General features: G+C 47.6%; 1 protein-coding gene across 1 annotated transcript in view; it reads left to right on the plus strand.

The window, feature by feature from the left end:
* The first annotated feature begins 597 nt into the window (after positions 1 to 597).
* LOC135915418 (uncharacterized) overlaps positions 598 to 23,407 on the plus strand; it is a 35,336-nt gene continuing 12,526 nt past the window's right edge. Inside the window, exons 1-2 of the mRNA XM_065448472.1 lie at positions 598 to 754; positions 5,328 to 6,438. Coding sequence (XP_065304544.1) covers positions 662 to 754; positions 5,328 to 6,438 — 1,204 coding nt within the window. The 5' untranslated portion in view covers positions 598 to 661. The remainder of the gene's footprint in view (positions 755 to 5,327; positions 6,439 to 23,407) is intronic.

Below are 23,407 nucleotides of genomic sequence, written 5' to 3' on the forward strand. Positions count from 1 at the left end.
TGCAGTCACCCACGAGCAGACTATGCTCATATTCTGTATTCGTGCCCTAAACACTCACCCCCTGCCGCTTGGCATGTATCTAGTCCGCAGCTGTGGGAGGCTGCTTTGGCCAGCTCGGAGCCGGATGTCCAGCTACGGCTAACGATCTGGGCAGCGGAAGTCACCGCCAGGCATGATCTGGTGGCCACGACCGGCAGCCTGAAGGCCACCCACGGAACGGCGGCATCTTAATTTCCTTTCTTGTTTGGCCTTCACTAAATAAAGTTTGTACCACCACCACCCTCGAGTAGGGCTTTTTCGAAGCGCAGGAAAGAATCAAACTACAAAGAGCCGGGGGTAAAGAAACAAAAGGAGAGCGTGTGTTTCGCCAGGGCGAGAAAGGATACGGCGCTCGCGTCCAGGAGGGCAGCGGAGGACGACAGCAATGGCTGCCGCCGCGCACTCTCCCTGGCGCGAGATCGCTGCAGCGCACAGACACACCGCGCTCGCGCGCGCGCCAGCGCTCTCCGTTACGCGGCCGGCGCCGTGGACGCTCTCCTATCAGGCTCGTGCGAAGGCGGGGCCCCAAGCGCCGCCGCTCCGCCCCGAGGTCTGCCGCCGACGTCACGCATTGGCAGGCCGCGGTACTCGCGCAACTGGTCTACCGGCTGCTCGTGCCAACATGGACGAGGGCAACTCGGAACCGCAGACGAAAAAAAGACGACGCCTGGAACCGCCGCAGACGACACCGGTCGCCGTTGCGCCCGATGGCCAGGTGAGGGACACCAGCGGTTCTTGGGACGCCCGGCGGGACATCCTCGCCTTTTCGTTGTCCGCTTCCACGGCACGCGCTAAGCCTAACCGATGCATCGTGAAACCCGGGCTCAAGCCCCGGGCGATTCCGCAGCTCCGCCAGATTACATCTACGATGCTCGTAATCGGAGATTAGAGCCGATGCGTGCTGACGTAATGGGCAGGGAAAACCCCGGCTTAAGCGTTCTTTGAGAAGCAACAAGAGTATACGCCCGAAGCATCGAAGAGTGACGAGCGGCCCGAATCCGAAAACGCGCGCGCATCCATAGCAACCCGAGATTCCGGCAACGATTTCATAGTTGAGTAGACTCGACGCGATTGCTTGCGTATTGCATGATGTACAACTGAAAGCTCGATTTAAAGATATTTTTGCATGACGAAAGGGCCCATGGTTCCCGAGCCACATAAGCTGAGGGGCAAAAGCGGTAAGCTCTGGCTTGTGGAGACTGCTCTGTCACAGCGGAAGCGCGAGTAAGCCTAAAACGACGAAGCCTATGAACACATCGTACTCAACGAAACATCGCGCCGGTGTTTTCATCATATACCCATCTCGCACTCTCTGGGGGTACCATCAATTCGCTGGAATTCGATCGGTAATTAACGCCTGGTCGCCACTGTATATGTGTTGTTTTGACATCGCTTGCCGCGGAATAACAGCGCTTGGCTCAAAAGGCCGGGTGTGAGGACACGAGGTTTGTTGTTCTCTCTCCGTCAAGAAAGCCGCTGCCGCCAAGCGTCTGCATGCGAGCCGCCATGTGGCCTGAACGACTGTTTGTCTGTGTGTGTGCTTGCCGTTACGCCCACTTTTTGACGCGCCCGTTGGTGTGTTCGCTTACACGTGTGCGGCGTTCCAGATGCCGAACAATGACCATATCACTCTTACTCGTCACTTTGTTGGTTGCGGACGTTGCCGGTTCCTCAAATTTACAGACACCCATCCGATCAGTGACCCCTGAATGCCAAACAAGCCGCCTACAAACTGGTGGAGTTGAAATTTTCTCGGGACTTCATTTGTTTTCAAAGTTTTTTGCACGGAACAAAAGATTTAGAAGTACGCTGCATGCCTATGTGTGAAATAAGTAGGCATTCGTCGGAGTTGGAGAAGGTGGCTGTCGTGATAAAGGGCATTGGAGATAAACGGTAATGTGATTGATTCTGGTAGATTAGTCCTGTTGGACTGTGTGTGTTTGCGCTGTGTGCGTTTACTCTCTTCCGCTTTGTCTTTCACACGATGTTCGTATAGTCAAGATACACCAACAAGCCCGACTTTCCACCCAATTTTTGGATCGGAAAAGAAGACCTAATCGCAGTGCAAATGAATGTTAAACATCGAGAATTCTGCAACCAAGTCACACCGACTCCTTCACTTTGTGACTTCATATTTTTACTTTATTTTTCGTGAATTTTTATCTCCTTTATAACAGAAATGTCTTCAAAAAAAGTTGTCAGGTTGAGTTCTGGTGCATTTTCAATGGCAATAACAACCTTTTGTTGACGGTCAGCAACTCACTATGAGCTAGCCGACATTGCCACAACGTGTAAATTCAAATGGAGCTACTTCGAGATTTCGAAGATTTGCGCCACCGCCCGTTCTTCACTTTCACCTCGCGTTATTTTTCTATTCGCTATTCTGATAACGTCAATGTGTAGCTAACCTGAACATGTCACTTCCTCATCGTTCAAATTTTCAGGCTGATTTGAACCTTGGAACGGCATGTGCTCCACCCGAATCATGCTGATAAACACAAGGATATTACTTCACGCCGGGAAACACCGCATTCTTCAGGAATGCTAGAAGCAGATGTGTCTCATGTTTCTAGCAGCTCGAGGCTCGTCGGCAGAGAGCTTCGCTTCATTGTGACTTACAGCACGCAAGGGGTGTGTTTGGTCCACATTTGTAATGGGGCCACCAATCACGCATTTCAAGCTCTTGAACGACAGAGATATCAATGTAGGGACGAACATATGCTTCTGCCGCTGTGACAGCACCCACCGTCTCCTGTGGCTACTTGTGCCAAAACACACCGTTCTTTGCTCACCGCGTCGTGAGTTCAAAATGCTCGCCTTTTTTGCGCGCTCACACATGCGCGCGTTGACTGACATTGCTGCTATACAACTACTAGAATTGTATTTACGTGGCCAAGCTATAGCATTCTCAAAGCCTGTTAGTCCTAAATTCAGTTGTGCTAAAGCGCGGATGAGTCTCATGTTTTCTTGCTGCTTGTGTAAGCACTCGCCGCGTTCATCCGTGTTCTCTTGACGGCACCTGTAAGACTTCTAGACATTGGGTTCGAAGTGACATGATTCACCAGGATCGCATTCCGCTAGATCCCAACTCAACATGTAGGATGCCCCGGCAAACATCGTTAACTTATCTACGCAGCTATCCCGGTGTCCGATATACTATTTGATCGACGCTCCTCTCTATGCAAGTAGCGGTGGAGAATTGCTGGGCAGCCAAGAGGTACCTGTTTACGTGGTGGATCAGTACAGGACAGCCTTGGATACCGGTTTGGTGTCTCCATGTTCACTAAATTGCTGCACGACCTCTGATATAACTGTAAGCGCCGAATACACCAGATATCATTTCCATCTGCGCGCCATGTTCGGATCTGTTTGTTAAGAACTTTAACGAAAGTTAGCAGAAAATGGACTACACCGAGGGAAATTGAAATTTTTATTCAGCGCATTGATTGAATTGATTTATTTATTGTCAACTTTAGTCGTCGGCTTTTTCAGATTTCATTTAGTTCACATACTGTCTGTACTATACTGGATTATAGCTGGAGGGGCATGTACAAGAACAGTGTTTAAAATATTAAATACTATAGTTTATACATTAGTTACAGCACAAGAGAACGGGAATGGGCCATAATGAATAAACAAATGTTCAGGTTAAAAGGAAGGTTAAAATGCAATGAAACAAAACATCAGGAGCCGCAAAAAACATAAAAAAATGAAATAATGAAATAAAGTTATATAAGGCACAAGCATTCACAATTTCTAATTAACTAGCACACTATTCGTTGTCTACATAATTTCGAACTGCTATCAAAAATTTATCAAAGGATGTCAGATAGTAATAGAAGGATCCAAGTTGTTATATTCCTAAGTAGCAAGAGGGAAAAAAGGATTTATAGAACATTCAGTTTAAAAGGAGTATTCTGTAAGCATTTGGGCGTGTTTGTGTCTAGTTGGTCTTGTTTTAGATTTGGAGACATATTTTTGACGCGTAAATGTTTATCTGGTGGTTTATTATTTGGTACTTAAGTTCTAAGCTAGTATTTTTCGCTCGGCACTAAAGTGGCGAAATTCCTGCAGTATTTTAAAAGCTGTGCTGGATGAATCAGAGTGCCTGTATTTATCATAAATTACCCTAACCGTCTTTCTCTGTATTATCTCTAGTTTGTATCTCGTTTAGTATACAGGTTATACAACATTGCCACATTCCAATCTTTATCTCACATACTATAAGGAGGATAAAGAGGAGGAGGAGGAAAAGAAGGAAGGAAAGGTAGGGAGGTCAACCGGTCGCACGTCCGGTTTGCTACCCTACACGGGGAAGGGGTTTAAGGGATGGAAAGAAAGAAAGGACAGGGAGGGAAGGAGATACTCTCAGTGTCAAGAGGTGCAAAGCGCAACTGCATTTGATGGCCAAATGAGTAAATATAATGTCGCGACGAAATATGTTCCTCTCTGTTGATGTTCAGACATGTGCAGTGATTAACAAGTTACTTTAACGCTTGATAACTGCACTTATTGAGAGAGAGGGAGAGTATATTGACTCGGATGCATATGGAAATAAAGGTTGCTTTATTTCGGTTTTATGGTTTCACGTGTCCGGCAGTAAAGAGTGCCTTGCGCGTGCGTTCGCAGGTTTTTAACCCCATAACCCTCATTTCCCGAACAAAACAAATGTCGGCTGTTTCGTGAGTAAAAAATACTGTAGTATTTGCAGATTGTCGTTATGACAATCCGTACTCATTTATCTTATTTCTCATTGCTTTAATAAGCAACACGCACACCAGTAAATCATGTAAACAAAATTCACGTAGCTGGAGTTTTTAAAAAAACACACAGAAGACACGCACTGGCGGAAGGTTAGCCAACTTTGTTTCGGAAGTCTTGGTCACGATGAAGACGAAGACAAGTTCTGCTCTCCAAAATTTGGCAGTGGGCGAACACGGAACTCTTGTATACCACTAGTTGCGTAAATGCTTATTAGGACAAGAAAGACAGAGAGAGAGGCGTTACAATAAACAACATAATCAACAACAACCAGAATAAACAACAGCACCTGTAGCAAGAACAACAACTATAGCCCAGAAAACATAAATGGCGGGAAATTCTGGAAAAGAGGCGCGGCGAGAACATCTCCACATTGCGAGAAGCGCCTTTTTTTTTGTTACATTTAAATGATTCATTGTTGCTGACATTTTAAAGAGAAAATGCAACCTTTTCATTAGGTAAAGAAAGATCTGCATTCCACAGTGGTGACGAGACCTACAGCCACTATTTTTCACGTATCTGTACAGGTAGTTGGCAGAAGGAAAGCCACTGACAACATCCAACATGGGAGTCCTAACCGCGCGGTGTCGCCGCCTTCAGTGCAGTCGTCTCAGGGAGTCACCGAAATCGTTATGCATCACCAAGCGACGCAGGACATGGACGACGACGAGCCCGTTCAGGTCAAATACGAGGTCGTCGAAGAAGTCGTGGCTTACGAAACGTGTCCGGCTACCATCATGGCCGCACATGCCGCCGAGGAAGATCAGGTGGACAACGACGCCTCCGACAACGTTGCACATTCGCCCACGCTGGTACCGACCATAATCTCGGTCGCTGCGGTCGAAGATGAGGACGCTGCCACAACGCCCAGTGGCTCACCCGAGCTGGCCGAGCTGCGCGTCGAGTGGCCCGTGTCTCCGTCGCAGGCGGCCGTTGTGGTCGGCGGCCCGCACCAGGAAGGCTTGCAGGAGATGTATGTGCTCGACCCGCTGGCGCAACCAACCCCCGAACAACTCGCCATCGTCGGCGCCGCTGGTCCCGACCACATGCCTTGCGACTACCGCATGATGACGCTCAACCAGGGCTCTCCAGGCCCACACGGCGAGTTCCAAGAACTGCCGCCGTCCCACCACCACGCGCAGGGACAGCCGTACCTGCTCACCTCTCCCGGCGGCAGCTACTCGGTGCGAATCCTCTCTGACGATGGCCAGCCACTGCCGCAGACTCAGCAGCAGCACTTGAAGCTCGTCAAAGGCAGTGCCAGCCGCGGAGCAGTCCTGGTGGACGGCGGCAGCGGCGCCGGTGAAGTGGTGCACGGCGAGGTGTTTGTCCCGTCGGGTGTGGACATTGTGCCGAGGACGACCGCGTACGGACACCACGCCGGTGTGCTCACAGCGGCGGCGCCGGTCGCCACGGTGCTCCCGCCGACCGCCGCCGCCGCCACTGGAGCTGCGTTTCTTTCCAGGGACGTCAGCTACGTGCTGCCACAACAGCAGCCGCAGCAGCATCACCAGCGCCAGCAGACGCAGGCGACGGCGCATCAGCCAGCGCAACAGCAACCGCAAGCGTCCCAGACGCAGCCGCAACAGACTCACCAGTCCAGAAGCTCCAGGAGCAGTGGCCGGACGAGGGACAGAAGTGAGTGTGTATGCTATGCCTACAACGCGTCCTGATTTTCGGGGCCAAGGCGTTTTGCAGAATAGTTCGATATGATTTGGTGTAACATTATTTATTCGAGCCTTTACCATGTCTCACTAGGGCCACCAGGACTTGACCTGTCGTGTCTGCAGATAGCCTTTCTGATATAAATCTAACCACCTTGCAGCTGGCGACCATCCATGCTTAACAGAAGGTCTGACTGACTTATTTGTAGGTCTTTCTGGCGTAAGGGAGAAGTTTGACCAAAGAGCGCCACGACAAGTCCAAATACTTTGCAGTGTAAAAAAACAATCCAGTGTAAAATATTTTGCAAATACTTGAGGAAGCATGTGTGGAGAAGCTTTACTAAAGCAATGCTGCAAAATGTAGCGGTAGGCCTGTATATCATACCTAAAGGTAGGCCTGTAGGTATAATCAGTGCAAGATGTTTGTGCAAAAGCGTTCAGTAAAAGACATCGGTGTATGGTGACGTACCAAAAGACTGGTACATCAAACTTAGTTATATATAGGACAATGACTTGGTGCACACAGTTGGAAAAGCAACGCTGTCGTACAGCGTCAGTTTATGACTTTATGACTTCAGCAAGGCCGAGAGATTGTCGACATTCCAGGCCACCCTTTTCCGACATCCACATTCAACATGGAGTGTGAATCTGCAGGGTGGCTCTTCTATAATCTATTCTTTCCGTTAGACCACGCCTGTGTAACGAAAGGTCTAATCCGTATAAGGTAGTACGAACGCCAACAGTAACTGTAACTGGTTATATCCACCCGCTGCATCAACGGGTGGAATCTCTGCAACATCAGCTGCGCTGCCACCCCTAAAAGAATGCAGTGACAGCATGAATACTAAGTAGGAATAAGTCGTAGTATTTGTTAAAGAAACAAACGGCGTTCCCAGTTTCTTTTATTTTTTTTATACATAACGTTAGCCTGGGTGTTTCATGAATATCTACAGTGATGTGAAGAAACAAACGGCTTCCCCAGTTTCTTTAGTTTTTTTTTTATACATAACGTTAGCTTGGGTGTTTTATGAAATTCTACAGAGCTGTGAAGAAACAAACGGCTTTCCCGATTTCTTTTGTTTTTTTGTACATAACGTTAGCCTGGATGTTTTGTGAGATTCTACAAAGCTGTGCGGATACCAAGCTCGCGTTTCGAAACCAAGATTCCGGCTACTCTTTGAACCCTTAATTCAATTACCACGAACAGTATTTATGACCACCAAACTCCTGCATACGTTATGACTCCCTTATGGCATTGAGAAGAAGGTATCGAGGTCAACCAAACATTTCAAGGACCGGTTTGCTACATTGAAAAGAGGCAAGAGGGGCAAGGGAATAGAGGATAGAGTGGGGGAATAAGAGAATTCGACTGCACCCAGGAGAAAACGTGGTAAAGTCGACAGGCCATGATACTTCTGTCGCATATTGAAGTCTACAATTCCATGAAAACCTGCCATGATCTATCAAAATCGTGACCTATGTGTTGGTACTTACAACCCTGCCATACCTTCAGAAAAAAATTTCACGAACGCCTACTATACAAAAACGCTCATATGAATCAGACCACCTGTACATCCAATGTTATTCACAGCGTGTTTGCAGGACGTAATTAGAGACCTGGATTGGGAAGAACTGGGGATAAGAGTTGATGGAGAATACCTCAGTAACTTGCGATTCGCTGATGAAATTGCCTTGCTTAGTAACTCAAGGGACCTATTGCAATGCATGCTCACTGACCTGGACAGGCAAAGCAGAAGGGTGGGTCTAAAAATTAATCTGCAGAAAACTAAAGTATTGTTTAACAATCTCGGAAGAGAACAGCAGTTTACGATAGGTAGCAAGGCACTGGAAGTGGTAAGGGAATACATCTACTTAGGGCAGGTAGTGACCGCGGATCCGGATCATGAGACTGAAATAATCAGAAATAAAACAATAAACTGGGGTGCGTTCGGCAGACATTCTCAGATCATGAACAGCACGTTGCCATTATCCCTCAAGAGAAAAGCGTATAACAGCTGCGTCTTACCAGTACTCACCTACGGGGCAGAAACCTGGAAGCTTACGAAAAGGGTTCTACTTAAATTGAGAACGACGCAACGGGCTACGGAAAGAAGAATGGTGGGTGTAACGTTAAGGGATAAGAAGAGAGCAGATTGGGTGAAGGAACAAACGCGAGCTAATGACATCCCAGTTGAAGTCAAGAAAAAGAATTGGGCATGGGCAGGGCATGTAATGAGGAGGGAAGACAATCGATGGTCATTAAGGGTCACGGACTGGATTCCAAGAGAAGGGAAGCGTAGCATGGGGCGGCAGAAAGTTAGATGGACGGATGATATTAAGAAGTTTGCAAGGACAGCATGGCCACAATTAGCACATGACCGGGGTAGTTGGAGAAGTATGGGAGAGGCCTTTGCCCTGCAGTGGGCGTAGCCAGGATTATTATTATTATTATTATTATTATTATTATTATTATTATTATTATTATTATTATTATTATTATTATTATTATTATTATTATTATTATTATTATTATTATTATTATTATTATTATTATTATTATTACCTGTACGTATATAGTTAGACAGCTCGCCTCGAAATCTCACGTTGATGTGTGCGGCACCTAATTAATGACAAAATAAACGCACCCAGAAAGCTGCCTGCGTTACGCTTCATTGGACTTGTGTAGGGATGTGCAACATCAAGAAATTTCGAATAACGAATTGAACAGTCCTATTCGATTCAGCCTTCAAGTCGAATAGCCATTATTCGTGAATAGGAACATTTTTCGAATAGTTTTCGTCAACTGTGTGCAAGCGGACATAAAACTGGAGCAGAAGTACGATCACTTTCATCCCCGCGAGCATAGCAAAGGCATAAAAACTGAGAACTCAAAGAGATGGGCAGGCTACGTCCCTCATGGATCCAGATTTGACCAGTTTTACAGCGACCATTCGCTTTCTCCTAAGAGCCCTGTGTATGCGAGCAAAGCGCTTCATTGTTCCTGATGCTCCATTTATGGTTTTTATAAACGACGCTTTATAACGTGCATCGTAATGACAAAGTTTCTTACGTTATGGATACTAGGAAACAAATTTGGCGTTGTATCCATTGTGAGAATGGCTGCTCGTTATTCGAAATCTATTCCAAAGGTATATGATATTCGATTCGATTCGCTTGTTGCACTCAACATTCTATTCGTATTCGATCTGGTCTCAAAAATTGTCATTCGCGCACCTCTATAGACTTGTCCTTTGAAAGAAGTCATTATGTATGCATGCAGTTTTATCGCCTGTTATAAAGAAGTTGTCACTTAAATATCGACATGTGTTACATTGCCAGTTACGCAAAGTTTTGCTCATGTCACTGATTAGTGGAGGGACACCTTGTGATTAAGATTTATGAACTTTACACTAAACGATTATTGGAGGGGGGAAGGGGTCTGCTAATGAATGGGCTAGATAATGCTCTCAAATGTAGGGCTTTGATATAACATATGCACGTTCTGTAACCACACTGAAGTATTTACAGTGCAGTAAAAAATGTCACAGTTACTGAAGCTGTGTTAGGCAAGCCTCTATAGAACGTCGTTCGGCAGTGGGGCTTTTTTTTTTTTTACATGCCCTGGGATGTTCTAGTTATTTTCTATCTATTAGTTTCGATGGCTTACATAAATGAATGAAAGTGAATATTTAGAATTTGCGTATTTCGGAATAACGGCAGTTGTTCAAGCATTTAATGAATACACAAGCGTGCATTTATTGTAAAAAATAACTATGGTAACGTGTGGCTGTGGGGGAAAGCTTTATTCAAGGACTACCATTTTTTACTGCTATACCTAGAGTAGACACACAGATTGTTTCAAGCTGAATGCACGAAATAGAGTTCGAGCTGTACACTCTATACCAGTAAGGGTGGCATAACGTGTAGTGAAAGCAACCTTGAGTCAAATTGCATGGCTTCTCGGCATGCACGGATGGTAACTTCAGTCCAAAATCTTGGTCAATCCTTAGAAAGCGAATGCGTCTGTAATCGGGCACAGAATGGTAGAATGCGGAAGCATCGCGCATGGCGCAAAGAAGCAGGGAATCGTCATCTGGTCTGCCAAATAGTGCAGGGTTGCAGCGCCCATTGATGGAGGTACTTCCCCTGAGGCAGTGCTGGTTTTGAATCAGAAAACAAAGCTCCGACGACGCTAACCGCGGCCTGAGGCGGACAACCCACATTTTGTGGTTGGGACTAAAAAACAATCAATTTTCAGGCACACATGGTTCGATGCATGCTTCCTTAGAAGCACGTCTAGACACACTTAGTTGGTTGAGACCTCAGGATGGTTCTCGAAGTTGCTTTGCGATTACTTGAACAGGAAGGTGCAGCAGTAACCTTGACGGTGTCCACTCTTGTGGTCTAATATAACTAGAACTTGGTGGGGTATATCTGGTAATAAGGAGTTCAACATGAGAAATCCGGCATATGCTCACGTAAGAGCGCCACTTTCTTTTTCGCGATCTTTGCAAGGTGCGGCTTCATATACGAAGGCATCGGGCCATTTCACTCCCATGTTTTCGGCTGTGCGTAATCCCCGTGACCACCTTGTACCAAAAAGGCGAACGCAGTTATTTTTTACAATCAATTTCTTTGTTCATGCATAAACAGCGCATTTTCTCAACAACGCGTTGAATTTCTTCGCCTGCTTACTTGAAGAATGCAAGGTGGGCAAGAAAAGCTCTGTGAGTCATCTCCAGCGCTGCCGAAAGCAGTAATGTTATCTGCGGGCTGCAGGTTACTGAGACATTCTATTGCTAAACATACAAGAAAAGACAACTCAATTTGTCCTCCCAAGATTATCCTAGGTCCGCGGCGTTTGAGGTGCCGTCTAATTTGTCGGCATTGTCCTCTTCGCCGTCGTGACGTCATCGCCGTCACACGGGTCCACGAAGTGTGCGTCGCCGCACCATCGTGGTTATCAAATATCGTCATCGCTGTCACGTAAACGTCCTCTGGGCAACTACTGCTGTTCTTGCTGGGACTTAAAGCTTCGTTTTCAGTGACACTAAGCAATCGCTTTTGTTTTTGTTGAGGACAACAAGCTATACCCCACCATATCGTTCAGTCAAGCGACCCCACGGAATACGCATTTCGGGTGTATTTTTGGCGCTGTCTCTTCGCGCTTAATATTTCACGGCGCACGATGCCTGTGCTTTCGTCACTACCGAAATGCGATTGCGTAGCTGGCCCTTAAGAAAGATAGATGTAGATGAAGCCGGGAGTGTATAAGCGTTGCCGCTCAAGAGACAAAGAGAGAGACAGAAGAGAAAAGGCAGAAAGGTTAACCAGAAGAAAACAATCCGGTTTGCTACCTTGCACTGGGGAGAGAAGGGAGTGGGAGGTAAAGACATAGGAAAGTAGAGAGCGAGAGATGCACAATCACAGACGGCCACTATCACCGCGCACTATCACCGCACAGTAGCACTTGTAGCACTGCAAACATCAACTCAGGCCCCAGCCACTTGATCTTAAAACTGCAACAGTGCTTTCGCCGCCCTCCGCTGCGATAGCTTGTTGGCTTGCACAAGACGTGTACGACAAGGCTAAGTTGGATGCTTACGTATTTTGTGGCAGATCTGGGGACTATCTCGGAAACGAGACTTACCTCAAGATTTATTTCGGTGGGCACTGTTTGACCATTCATCGGCTGTAGTTACACGATTACATGTGCGACACAGTCCATAATTAAAATTTTGTGAGCAGGGATCTTTAATTAATTATCTGGTTAATGAGTATCGTTGTTCGCGCACACAATGCCCGACGAAAGACAAAGAATCTGCAAAGCAGCATCATCCCAGCTTGCCTAATGTTTTAGCAACATTTGTGAAACTGAAACTTTCAAAGCAGTACACATAACGTAGCAGCGCCAAGGCAGCTACCGAGCTAAAGAAAAGCGTGCACGATCTACGCTGCATACGAGAGACCCCAAGATATGCAAATGACTCTGTATCGTGCTCGCAGCCATGTGTATGTGTGCTTTGTTTTTTGTTTGTTTGTTCTCTTTTTCTTGGGACTGTGTTTACTATTACCTTCCGTTTGATTATTCTCATCGGCGATCGTTGAGTTCCTGGATGCCGACCGACCGACCGACAGACAGACAGACAGACAGACAGACAGACAGACAGACAGACAGACAGACAGACAGACAGACAGACAGACAGACAGACAGACAGACAGACAGACAGACAGACAGACAGACAGACAGACAGACGCACGGACGGACGGACGGACGGACAGACAGACAGACAGACAGACAGACAGACGCACGGACGGAGGGACGGACGGACGGACAGACAGACAAACAGACAGACAGACAGACAGACAGACAGACAGACAGACAGACAGACAGACAGACAGACAGACAGACAGACGCACGGACGGACGGACGGAAAGACAGACAGACAGACAGACAGACAGACAGACAGACAGACAGACAGACAGACAGACAGACAGACAGACAGACAGACGCACGGACGGACGGACGGACAGACAGACAAACAGACAGACAGACAGACAGACAGACAGACAGACAGACAGACAGACAGACAGACGCACGGACGGACGGACGGAAAGACAGACAGACAGACAGACAGACAGACAGACAGACAGACAGACAGACAGACAGACAGACAGACAGACAGACGCACGGACGGACGGACGGACGGACGGACGGACAGACAGACAGACAGACAGACAGACAGACAGACAGACAGACAGACAGACGCACGGACGGACGGACGGAAAGACAGACAGACAGACAGACAGACAGACAGACAGACAGACAGACAGACAGACAGACAGACAGACAGACAGACAGACAGACGCACGGACGGACGGACGGGCGGACGGACGGACAGACAGACAAACAGACAGACAGACAGACGCACGGACGGACGGACGGAAAGACAGACAGACAGACAGGCAGACAGCCGCACGGACGGACGGACAGACAGACAAACAGACAGACAGACAGACAGACAGACAGACAGACAGACGCACGGACGGAAAGACAGACAGACAGACAGACAGACAGACAGACAGACAGACAGACAGACAGACGCACGGACGGACGGACGGAAAGACAGACAGACAGACAGACAGACAGACAGACAGACAGACAGACAGACAGACAGACAGCCGCACGGACGGACGGACAGACAGACAGACAGACAGACAGACAGACAGACAGACAGACAGACAGACAGACAGACAGACAGACAGACAGACAGACAGACAGACAGACAGACAGCCGCACGGACGGACGGACGGACGGACAGACAGCCGCATGGACGGACGGACGGACGGACAGACAGACAGACAGACAGACAGACAGACAGACAGACAGACAGACAGACAGCCGCATGGATGGACGGACGGACAGACAGACAGACAGACAGACAGACAGACAGACAGACAGACAGACAGACAGACAGACAGACAGACAGCCGCACGGACGGACGGACGGACGGACGGACGGACGGACGGACGGACGGACGGACGGACGGACGGACGGGCGGACAGAGAGACAGACAGACAGACAGAAAGACAGACAGACAGACAGACAGCCGCATGGACGGACGGACGGACGGACGGACAGACAGACAGACAGACAGACAGCCACACGGACGGACGGACGGACAGACAGACAGACAGACAGACAGACAGCCGCACGGACGGACGGACGGATGGACAGAAAGACAGACAGACAGACAGACAGACAGCCGCACGGACGGACGGACGGACGGACGGACAGACAGACAGACAGACAGCCGCACGGACGGACGGACGGACGGACGCACGGACGGACGGACAGACAGACAGACAGACAGACAGACAGACAGACAGACAGACAGACAGACAGACAGACAGACAGACAGACAGACAGACAGACAGACAGACAGACAGCCGCACGGACGGACGGACGGACGGACGGACGGACAGACAGACAGACAGACAGACAGACAGACAGACAGACAGACAGACAGCCGCACGGACGGACGGACGGACGGACAGACAGACAGACAGACAGACAGACAGACAGACAGACAGACAGACAGACAGACAGACAGACAGACAGACAGACAGACAGACAGCCGCACGGACGGACGGACGGACGCAAGGACGGACGGACAGACAGACAGACAGACAGACAGACAGACAGACAGACAGACAGACAGACAGACAGACAGACAGACAGACAGACAGACAGACAGACAGACAGACAGACAGCCACACGGACGGACGGACGGACAGACAGACAGACAGACAGACAGCCGCACGGACGGACGGACGGACGGACGGACAGACAGACAGACAGACAGACAGACAGACAGACAGACAGACAGACAGACAGACAGACAGACAGACAGACAGCCGCACGGACGGACGGACAGACAGACAGACAGCCGCACGGACGGACGGACGGACGGACGGACGGACGGACGGCCAGACAGACAGACAGACAGACAGACAGACAGACAGACAGACAGACAGACAGACAGACAGACAGACAGACAGCCACACGGACGGACGGACGGACGGACGGACGGACGGACGGACAGACAGACAGACAGACAGACAGACAGACAGACAGACAGACAGACAGACAGACAGACAGACAGACAGACAGACAGACAGCCGCACGGACGGACGGACGGACGGACAGACAGACAGACAGACAGACAGACAGACAGACAGACAGACAGACAGACAGACAGACAGACAGCCGCACGGACGGACGGACGGACAGACAGACAGACAGACAGACAGACAGACAGACAGACAGACAGACAGACAGACAGACAGACAGACAGACAGACAGACAGACAGACGGACGGACGGACGGACGGACGGACGGACGGACAGAAGCAAAATGTTTTCATTCGAGAACAGTACAGCAGCTCACAAAGAGCTTAAAAAACTAAACGTTCAAAAGGAAGAACACAGGAGGGGAGAAGAATAACTTTGTAGTTATGCCAAGCTTTCTTTTCCAAATCTGTTTGGCACTTATTCAAGTCTTTGGCAGTTGTGCTGAGATCATGCAAACTTTTAGATACAGAGTGTGACGTGCAGAGCAGCCCACTCTCATGAAGAAAGCTGCATTATATAATTCAGCCTGGCATTACATTTATTTACTTCGCGGGCAAAAAGTGACCAATATGATGCATCTATGAATGAAAAGTTTTCAGTCATTCAATTCCAGATTAGGATGCTATTACCACTTGAATTGCAATGAAGTGGTGGTGATGCTGAGAGTCTTGTTCGCTAGTTGCTTTGCCGTCAATAAGAAACGCGATGTCTATACCGTAAACGAGGTTTAAGGTCACAGTCGATTAAATGAAGTTGAAGTCAATGTATGTCAACGTCAGTCGCATTGTTTCCTGTTATACATACATCACTATTGTCGTTGTCTGACGCGCAGCGGGTCGCAGTCAGTCTCGGTATTGCCTCGATTGAGCTTTGAAATTTGATGATGCATATCGCTAATCAGGTGCGATTTTCAAGATTTTCAGAAGCTAGGCATCCATGAAAATATCACTGCCTCCGAAATGGCCATTTAGACAACTGCCACTAATGCACTAAAGAAACAGTTAATCAATGATTTATTGTTAATGAGTCTTCTGAAGCTCACGTTATTTGCGGCATAATATGTCCGCATCGCCTGGGAGCTCGTCTACAAAAACGCCATGTTTGCTGGATGAATAATATTTTATAGAAAATCTCTTATGGTCTAATACACACACACACAAACACACGTATATATATATATATATATATATATATATATATATATATATATATATATATATATATATATATATATATATATATATATATATATATATATATATATACATACATACATACATACATACATACATACATACATACATACATACATACATACATACATACATACATACATACATACATACATACATACATACATACATACATACATACATACATACTAATTGACACTCCTAATGCTAACGCATAAAAAAGAACAGATACAGAGAGGCGGCGGAGTCAAGCTGTTTATGACAGATTTTTCTGCAGCTCCCCCTGTCTGTATTTCTTGAGGCAGAAATAAAATTATTATAATTATTATAAACACCCATACACGCATTTAGCCCAGCACTACAATTCGTGTGGTTCTGTCCCTCAATCCCAAAAGGTGATTCTTATTGACAGACACGGCGACAAAAATAAAAGAACCATTCGAAAGGTTTTCCACATTAGTAAAAATAAAGAAATGTGCCTTCGCCAGGCGTCTGCCATATTGAGTGATGAGGCGGTAAAATGTTTCCGAAGCAATCATAAATCGAAAGGTGGTGGCAACGACGGCGTGCAGTAATCTTCATGTCGGTTTTCTTTTTGTATTTTCCTCCCCTAATGTTGACGCGCGCATGAGCGGGAAGAGAGGGGAAGGGGAAGAATGTAAGAATATTTTCACGACAGGTGTATCTCTGTCGAGCCCAGTGGCGGCATTTTCAACCACGCCAGTCTACGCATGCGTATTAACTTGGCTCTTATTTCTCTCGTCAAATAAAACTCAGTTGAAAAAAAGAACAGCGCCGTGTGTGTTCACTTCGTTTCCGTCCTTTGTCCTCCTGTCGAGCTGTAGTTAATGATGGATCACGCAGACAAGTTGTCCCAAAATGGTATCAGCAGCCTGAGCGCCTTTTCGGAAAGCGGTTTGCTGCCGAAACGTTTGTTCGAGGCACCATCTCCTGCGACCCCTTTGTCACCATCTTCGCGTGCTTTCTCTGTCTTATTTGCTCGCTCTTTCGATAGTCGACATTGGCCCTCATAAAATGGTCCCTGCGGAATTTTTTTCCTGGGAGTCTGCGGGCAGAGCTCTAGAGATATATCGCGAGCCTAGTTAAACCAACTTGCCCATCTGACAACTCCAGACAACAGTGCCGTACTTTGTATAATAAACACACGGAACCGCGAAGACGGTTAATTGGGCACATGGATAAAAACTCTGTGCGGTTGAGACAAGGACAAGACGAAACACAAAGCTACATCCCAAGCGCTTGTGATGTAGCCTTGTGTTTCTTCTTGTCCTTGTTGCAGTCACGCTGCGTTTTTTTCCGAGTATGAACGAACTAGCCCAAATTTGAAGTTTTACCACCAATTATATATACACATGGTATCCTGTTACTAAGCGCAAAGTGGCGTATTCGGTTCCCTACCGCGGCAGTCGCATTCTGACGGGGGCAAAGCAAAAGGGGAAAAAAAATACATATGCGCACTAAAAGAATCAACATGAAGAGGTGTCAGTGCACTTTGAAGAAAGATATGCGAAGGAAATGTACGGCATGTATGTTCGGAACGTGAAAGCGATCGTTTGATCGGTAAAATAATCACAAGGCGAAAGAAGGTCCCCAATGTATGGTTCGAATCGATCAATATATGCACGATTAAATTCCTCGACAAATTTCGCCGGGAGCGGCTCGCATTTCCCATCGGCCACGCTTCGAGCAGACGACACTTTTACTGAAAGCACGCCTGTACAGCTAACATGTGATACGCCGCTACGGTGGCTGTGTGCCCCGACGCTAGTTGACAGAACCACCGTAGACGTAAACGTAAATAATAATAATAATAATAATAATAATAATAATAATAATAATAATAATAATAATAATAATAATAATAATAATAACAATAATAATCCAAGAGAAAGAGGGGGGAAGACCGGATAGGTTTTGTATTGCTAGCACAGGGGCGCGGTTTCCGCTCCACGTGCAGAGGTGAGGGAGAAAATATTAAAAGGAGCCAAACAAGATGGCAGCCAGGCAGCAGTACAGTTCGCCGGCTCGGCGCAGAACAGTTGTCGCAGGTCACGTGACGCGCGCCTGTTACGTCGACCAAATCCTTCGCCGGCGCACGCGCGACCGTCGCATCACGAATCTGCCGCCGCCGCCGCCGTCGCTGCTGCGTCGCCCGCCCGGCTAGGGAAAGAAAGCATGAAAAAACGCACAGCGCGGCAAACGAGCGCGCTGCGTCTCCCTTTTGCGAACGCGCCCCTGAAGCGGGGTGCAGGGCGCGCTCGCGTGGTAATAAACGCGAACTGTCGCCTCTCATCCCGCGCACCGCCGTTTGCACGTTTCACGCTTTGCGCGCGTATAGTGTGTACGCGCGCTAAAAGGAAGCGTGAGCGCGGGCGGCTGTCGGAGTTTCGCATAGAGCGCTCGCGCGCAGCCAAGGCGGCCTATATATTTCTTCTCCGCAGAAGAAATCAGCAACGAACGCCGACGGCAGCGGCATGTATATGCACGCACGAAGCGGCAGCAGCAGCAGCAGCAGGCGAGGGGGGGGGGCGGCAGCAGTTCGGGACAACTAGCTATAGCTATACAGCGAGGAGTGTGTGTGCGCGCGCGCACAGACACTCTCAACTGCTGGCGTGCGCGCGGCACACACACAGACATGGCAGCAGCAGCAGCCAGCCAGCACACGCACGTGGCCGGACATCTGTGGCTGCCTGCAGGTGCCCGTGCACTTGCGTGCCGCCTGGGATCTCAGCGCCGATCCCCACGAACACCCTTTGTCAGCAGTCCTTGTCGAGGGACAACGCGAGAGCAGCGCCCTGTATACAGCGGCAGACACCCATCTCCGCAACCGTCTCACCGGACCGCCTGCCCGCCTGCGCCTGCCTTCCTGACGGCAAACTATATCGTCCCGGCCACGTCTTCCTCTGCCGCTGCTGCTGCGATAGATCGGCGGCGAAGCGCCCGTCCCACCAACCGCCCTCGCTAAACTCCGCCGCCGCCCCGATGGTAGTCGCCCAGACCAGCCGCCAGGCCTCTAGGGGCCAGGCCGCCGGGCGCAGAACCAGGCGGAGGACCGTGGCTCGTCTGCGTACGTACTCGGATGATGCACAGTGTAGAACGTGCCGCTTCCACGGCATGTCCTCCTTTTTTTTCTCTCTCTCTCTCCCTCTCCAACCACCGGAAGGGAAAAGAAGCACTGCACGTATAGGCGGCGGCACGCGCACCAGCACGTTCCTCCTCGTACAATTAGTCCTAGCTCTGCAGGCCTCCTGTAGACCGGGAGGGTCCAGTATAGCCCTGCGGTAAAGAACGCGGCCATCTTTAAAATTTTACCTTTTGGTGCAATCGTCATGATGATGCGCCTATTTCGAAAGTAAATGTTCCGCCGAGCTTTCCCCATGTTCGCCTACGATATCGGAGCTAAAGAAGAAAGAAAGAAAGAAAAGGGGATAGCGTACTTTCAGGTCCTGTAGGGGGCACTTACTCGCCTCCGCTGTTTAAGTTAGGTAAGAGACAAATCGCAGGTTAACGCGTTTAAGGCACCTCGCTAGTTTTATTCAGCCAAGATATTCGGGCCTGGATAAACTCGGAGAAATCTGGAAACAAGGAAAAGTGTAGGGTCACCACTAAATGAATCAAACGAACGAAACTGCGGGACCATCCTGCATGGTAGAACAAAGTGAGGGAGGAATAGAAAACTACTACTTTAAAAAAAGTAAAAGAGGAGGCGTAACACAACCAGGAAGACCGAATAAGTAGCAGATTTACACGCTGACAAACTCCTTCTTTCTATTTGACCTGCTTTCGTCGTGTCTGAAGAGCATGTATAGTATACGAAATTGAGTAGAAAGATTATTCATCATTGATAAATGTTATTGTTTTTCGTTGCATACGAAGCCATGGATATGCCTGTAGAGTATACTTATGATTTAAAGATGCTATCTGTAAGTCTCCCGAACTGTAATGGTAGCAGAAGTAGTCAGTAGTAGTTGTAGTAGTAGTAGTAGTAGTAGTAGTAGTAGTAGTAGTAGTAGTAGTAGTAGTAGTAGTAGTAGGAGGAGGAGGAGGAGGAGGAGGAGGAGGAGGAGCAGGAGTAATAGTCTCCCGAAGCAGAAATATGGAAGGAACGCCACACTGATACTCTACAGGGTCCACATCTGCAGCAGAATTTTTCTTCTGAAAATCTTCGGGGCGACCGTTTCAGTCGCACTGGCATTATTTTTTAATGAGCCATCTTAAGAACCACAATGAGCACAGTAATACACATGTAGTAAATTCTTCAATGCTCACAACTCGATCTTCACACCCATTAACAGTGTTGCGAACAGACTATAGTGTGGGTTCATGCAACAATATGGAAGCCATAGGGTTCACTTTAAGTGAGTCTGAAAGTTTCACTTTGCTTAATGTTGTTTATGTTCAAAGCGACTGAAATGCAATATAAGTAAAGGTCCGTGGCATTAATCAATGGAAAGCGATAACCGACGCTTTATTCTCGATCGCGCATCTATAGTTCTTGAAAGGCCACGCATGGGCACCTTTGTTGTCCAGTTCTCTGTCTCTTGAAAGTCATTTGAGTATTTCCTGCAGCTAACCACTTTTCTAAAACCAAGCACCAACATAAATATCCTTCTGTCGGTTCACAAGGATTTATTTTTGCTTCTCACCGGCAGTTAACGAAAGTATCCCACTCGCGGAAAGAAAAAAGAACGAAGTGGGTTAATATACGGGGTAACGTGTAGCAGTGAACTGCGCACAAGCGAAGTTGCTATAGCCCGAACAATATGGCGCACTGTATTTGTGGTATGCTTCATCGGAACGCCATTTCAGGCAGACGAGATGCACAGGAAAGAAAAAAAAAAGAAAGAAAGAAAACGCGAAAAAATATTCGACCCTGAGTTGGAATCCCGCGCGATCCGCAAGCGCTTGCTAACGCTGCTGCTTAGCCTCAGCCACGTGACGTCACGGACACATTTCGCACGGCGCAGGTGCGCGCCGTTTAAGTGCCCGCAATTTCAGCCACGGAGAGGGAGAAATAAAGAAGAGACAAAAAAAGTTGAAGCTCGGCAACGAAGCCCACAGCAGTATACCAACACCTGTGTGCATCCTGCCCGTGAGACGGCTGCGCAGGATGCTCGGGACCGCGCGACTCAGAGGTATACGCTCAGAATGCTGTTTTTTTTTCTCTCTCTCTCTCTGAGCTCCCACGCAGCGGGAGCGAGAAAGAACATAGCGGGGATATGGTACCACCGCGTTGGCTGATATCAAAACAATTTCCTGTCACCTTCGAGCTCTGATCGGAAGCGCAGAATATATGTTTGATCTGATGACTGGCATTCATGCAGCAAAGGCCACTCACACACGCCGTTCGAACTTTCGCCGACGCTACAGCTTTTTTTCGCATCCGGTCGCACTGGCGCAAACGCAACGGCAGCGCATCGAACGTGCTCATGCGTCGCCCCGATTCGACGCGCCACTGGACGCATCGTAACGGCAGCGATGACCTTCTTCGTGCGTGCGAAACACGAGCGAGCGTATAAGGAATAAGGGAAGTCGAAGGGCTTGATTCTTTATTGTTTAGTCACGACCGCACGAAGAAACACCAATGAATTTACAGAGAAAGCGTAGCAATTTTTTTATATATGTAGTGCACCTGGAAGTGTTAACCGGCGCCACTCCCGGGCAGGTCGGCGAATACGGAACGTTCTTTTTAACAGCAGCAGTCACGTGGGCAAAGCCTAGTATGCTACCTCATGGCATTTACACTGCCCGATTTGGTGCCCTCGCTACGAAATGAGGGAGGGAAAGGGGATCCGAGCGGCTGTATATTTTGTGCTATTTTTTTCAGTCACAACCATTCAATGAAACAGATTCACGGGCGGAGGAGAGTCAAAGGCGGCTTTTTAGAGTACCTTTTGTGATTGATTATCGGATGTCATAATTAATGCTTACCGACTCCCCTAGAACTTTCTGTTCGTCGGTCGCATGTATATATATATAAGCATATGTCACCTTGAAAAAGACAAATCCACTTGTCGAAACGTTGGCTCCCACTTTTACCTTGTTCTCGTTTTGCTCATCGTTGAGACTGCAGTGTCTCCCAGGTAAGAAGAAGCGCTCGGAGAATGTGAACGGTTGGCTAAGTCACATATATGCGAAGTATGTGCCACACAACATAGTTGAAAGTCGAGCGGTTTAAAGGCTGAATGAATCCTTTGTTTACATATCAATGTCAACACGTTTGTACAATTTGTACGAATACAAAGAGGGTGGTGCCGATAAGGTGGTGCTGGGAAACATCAACATCTTTACGAATTATATATATATAATGTAGTCGCATGACGGATTGAGCTATTAGAATGATCTTGTAATGGAAGGCACTAAGAAAGGACAACTGAGAAGAAAATGATAAATTTTCAGGACATCACTATTGTAATCATCGTATCAACTCTGCAGTAAGACACGGAGGCGAACTGAGCGAGCTTGCAGTTGTTGTAGGATATTGAAAGTTACGTTCCGCTTTTTTTTTTTTCGGGAGTAAGAAATCTTCCTTTTTGTGCCTGAAGGCAGCTCTCCCAGCGGCACCCCTAAAAGAAAGAAAGAAAGGAAGAAATGAACGAAGGAGTCTGTCTCTGTAGGTGTACGAGAGCAAGCTAAGACCAAAATAGAGTTTTAAGGCTAGCAAACTCGATATCTGTCTTCCGGATTATCTCCCTACCCTTCTTATCTCATATATATATATATATATATATATATATATATATATATATATATATATATATATATATATATATATATATATATATATTTATTTTTAAGACCTGCATTTTCATCATAACTTTGCAATCCATCATTTTTTGCGTTTACAATCTAATAACCATTTTCGACTACAGCGAGCCTTTTTAGAAGGGTATATATGCCCAAATATATAACATACTGCTGACCACGAATCTACACTTGATAACGCTCGCTACCGTTTTCTGATAGGTGCTCCTAGCTTTTACTCTTTCATCTTGAATATGGGTATTTATCTCAATTCTGTATTAACAGTACAAGCCAGAAGACAATCCGTAGAGCTGCCAGAACCGAAGTTAGGCCACAATTAACTTACGGTAA

Source organism: Dermacentor albipictus, chromosome 4, assembly GCF_038994185.2.
Source record: "Dermacentor albipictus isolate Rhodes 1998 colony chromosome 4, USDA_Dalb.pri_finalv2, whole genome shotgun sequence".
NCBI lineage: Eukaryota > Metazoa > Arthropoda > Arachnida > Ixodida > Ixodidae > Dermacentor > Dermacentor albipictus.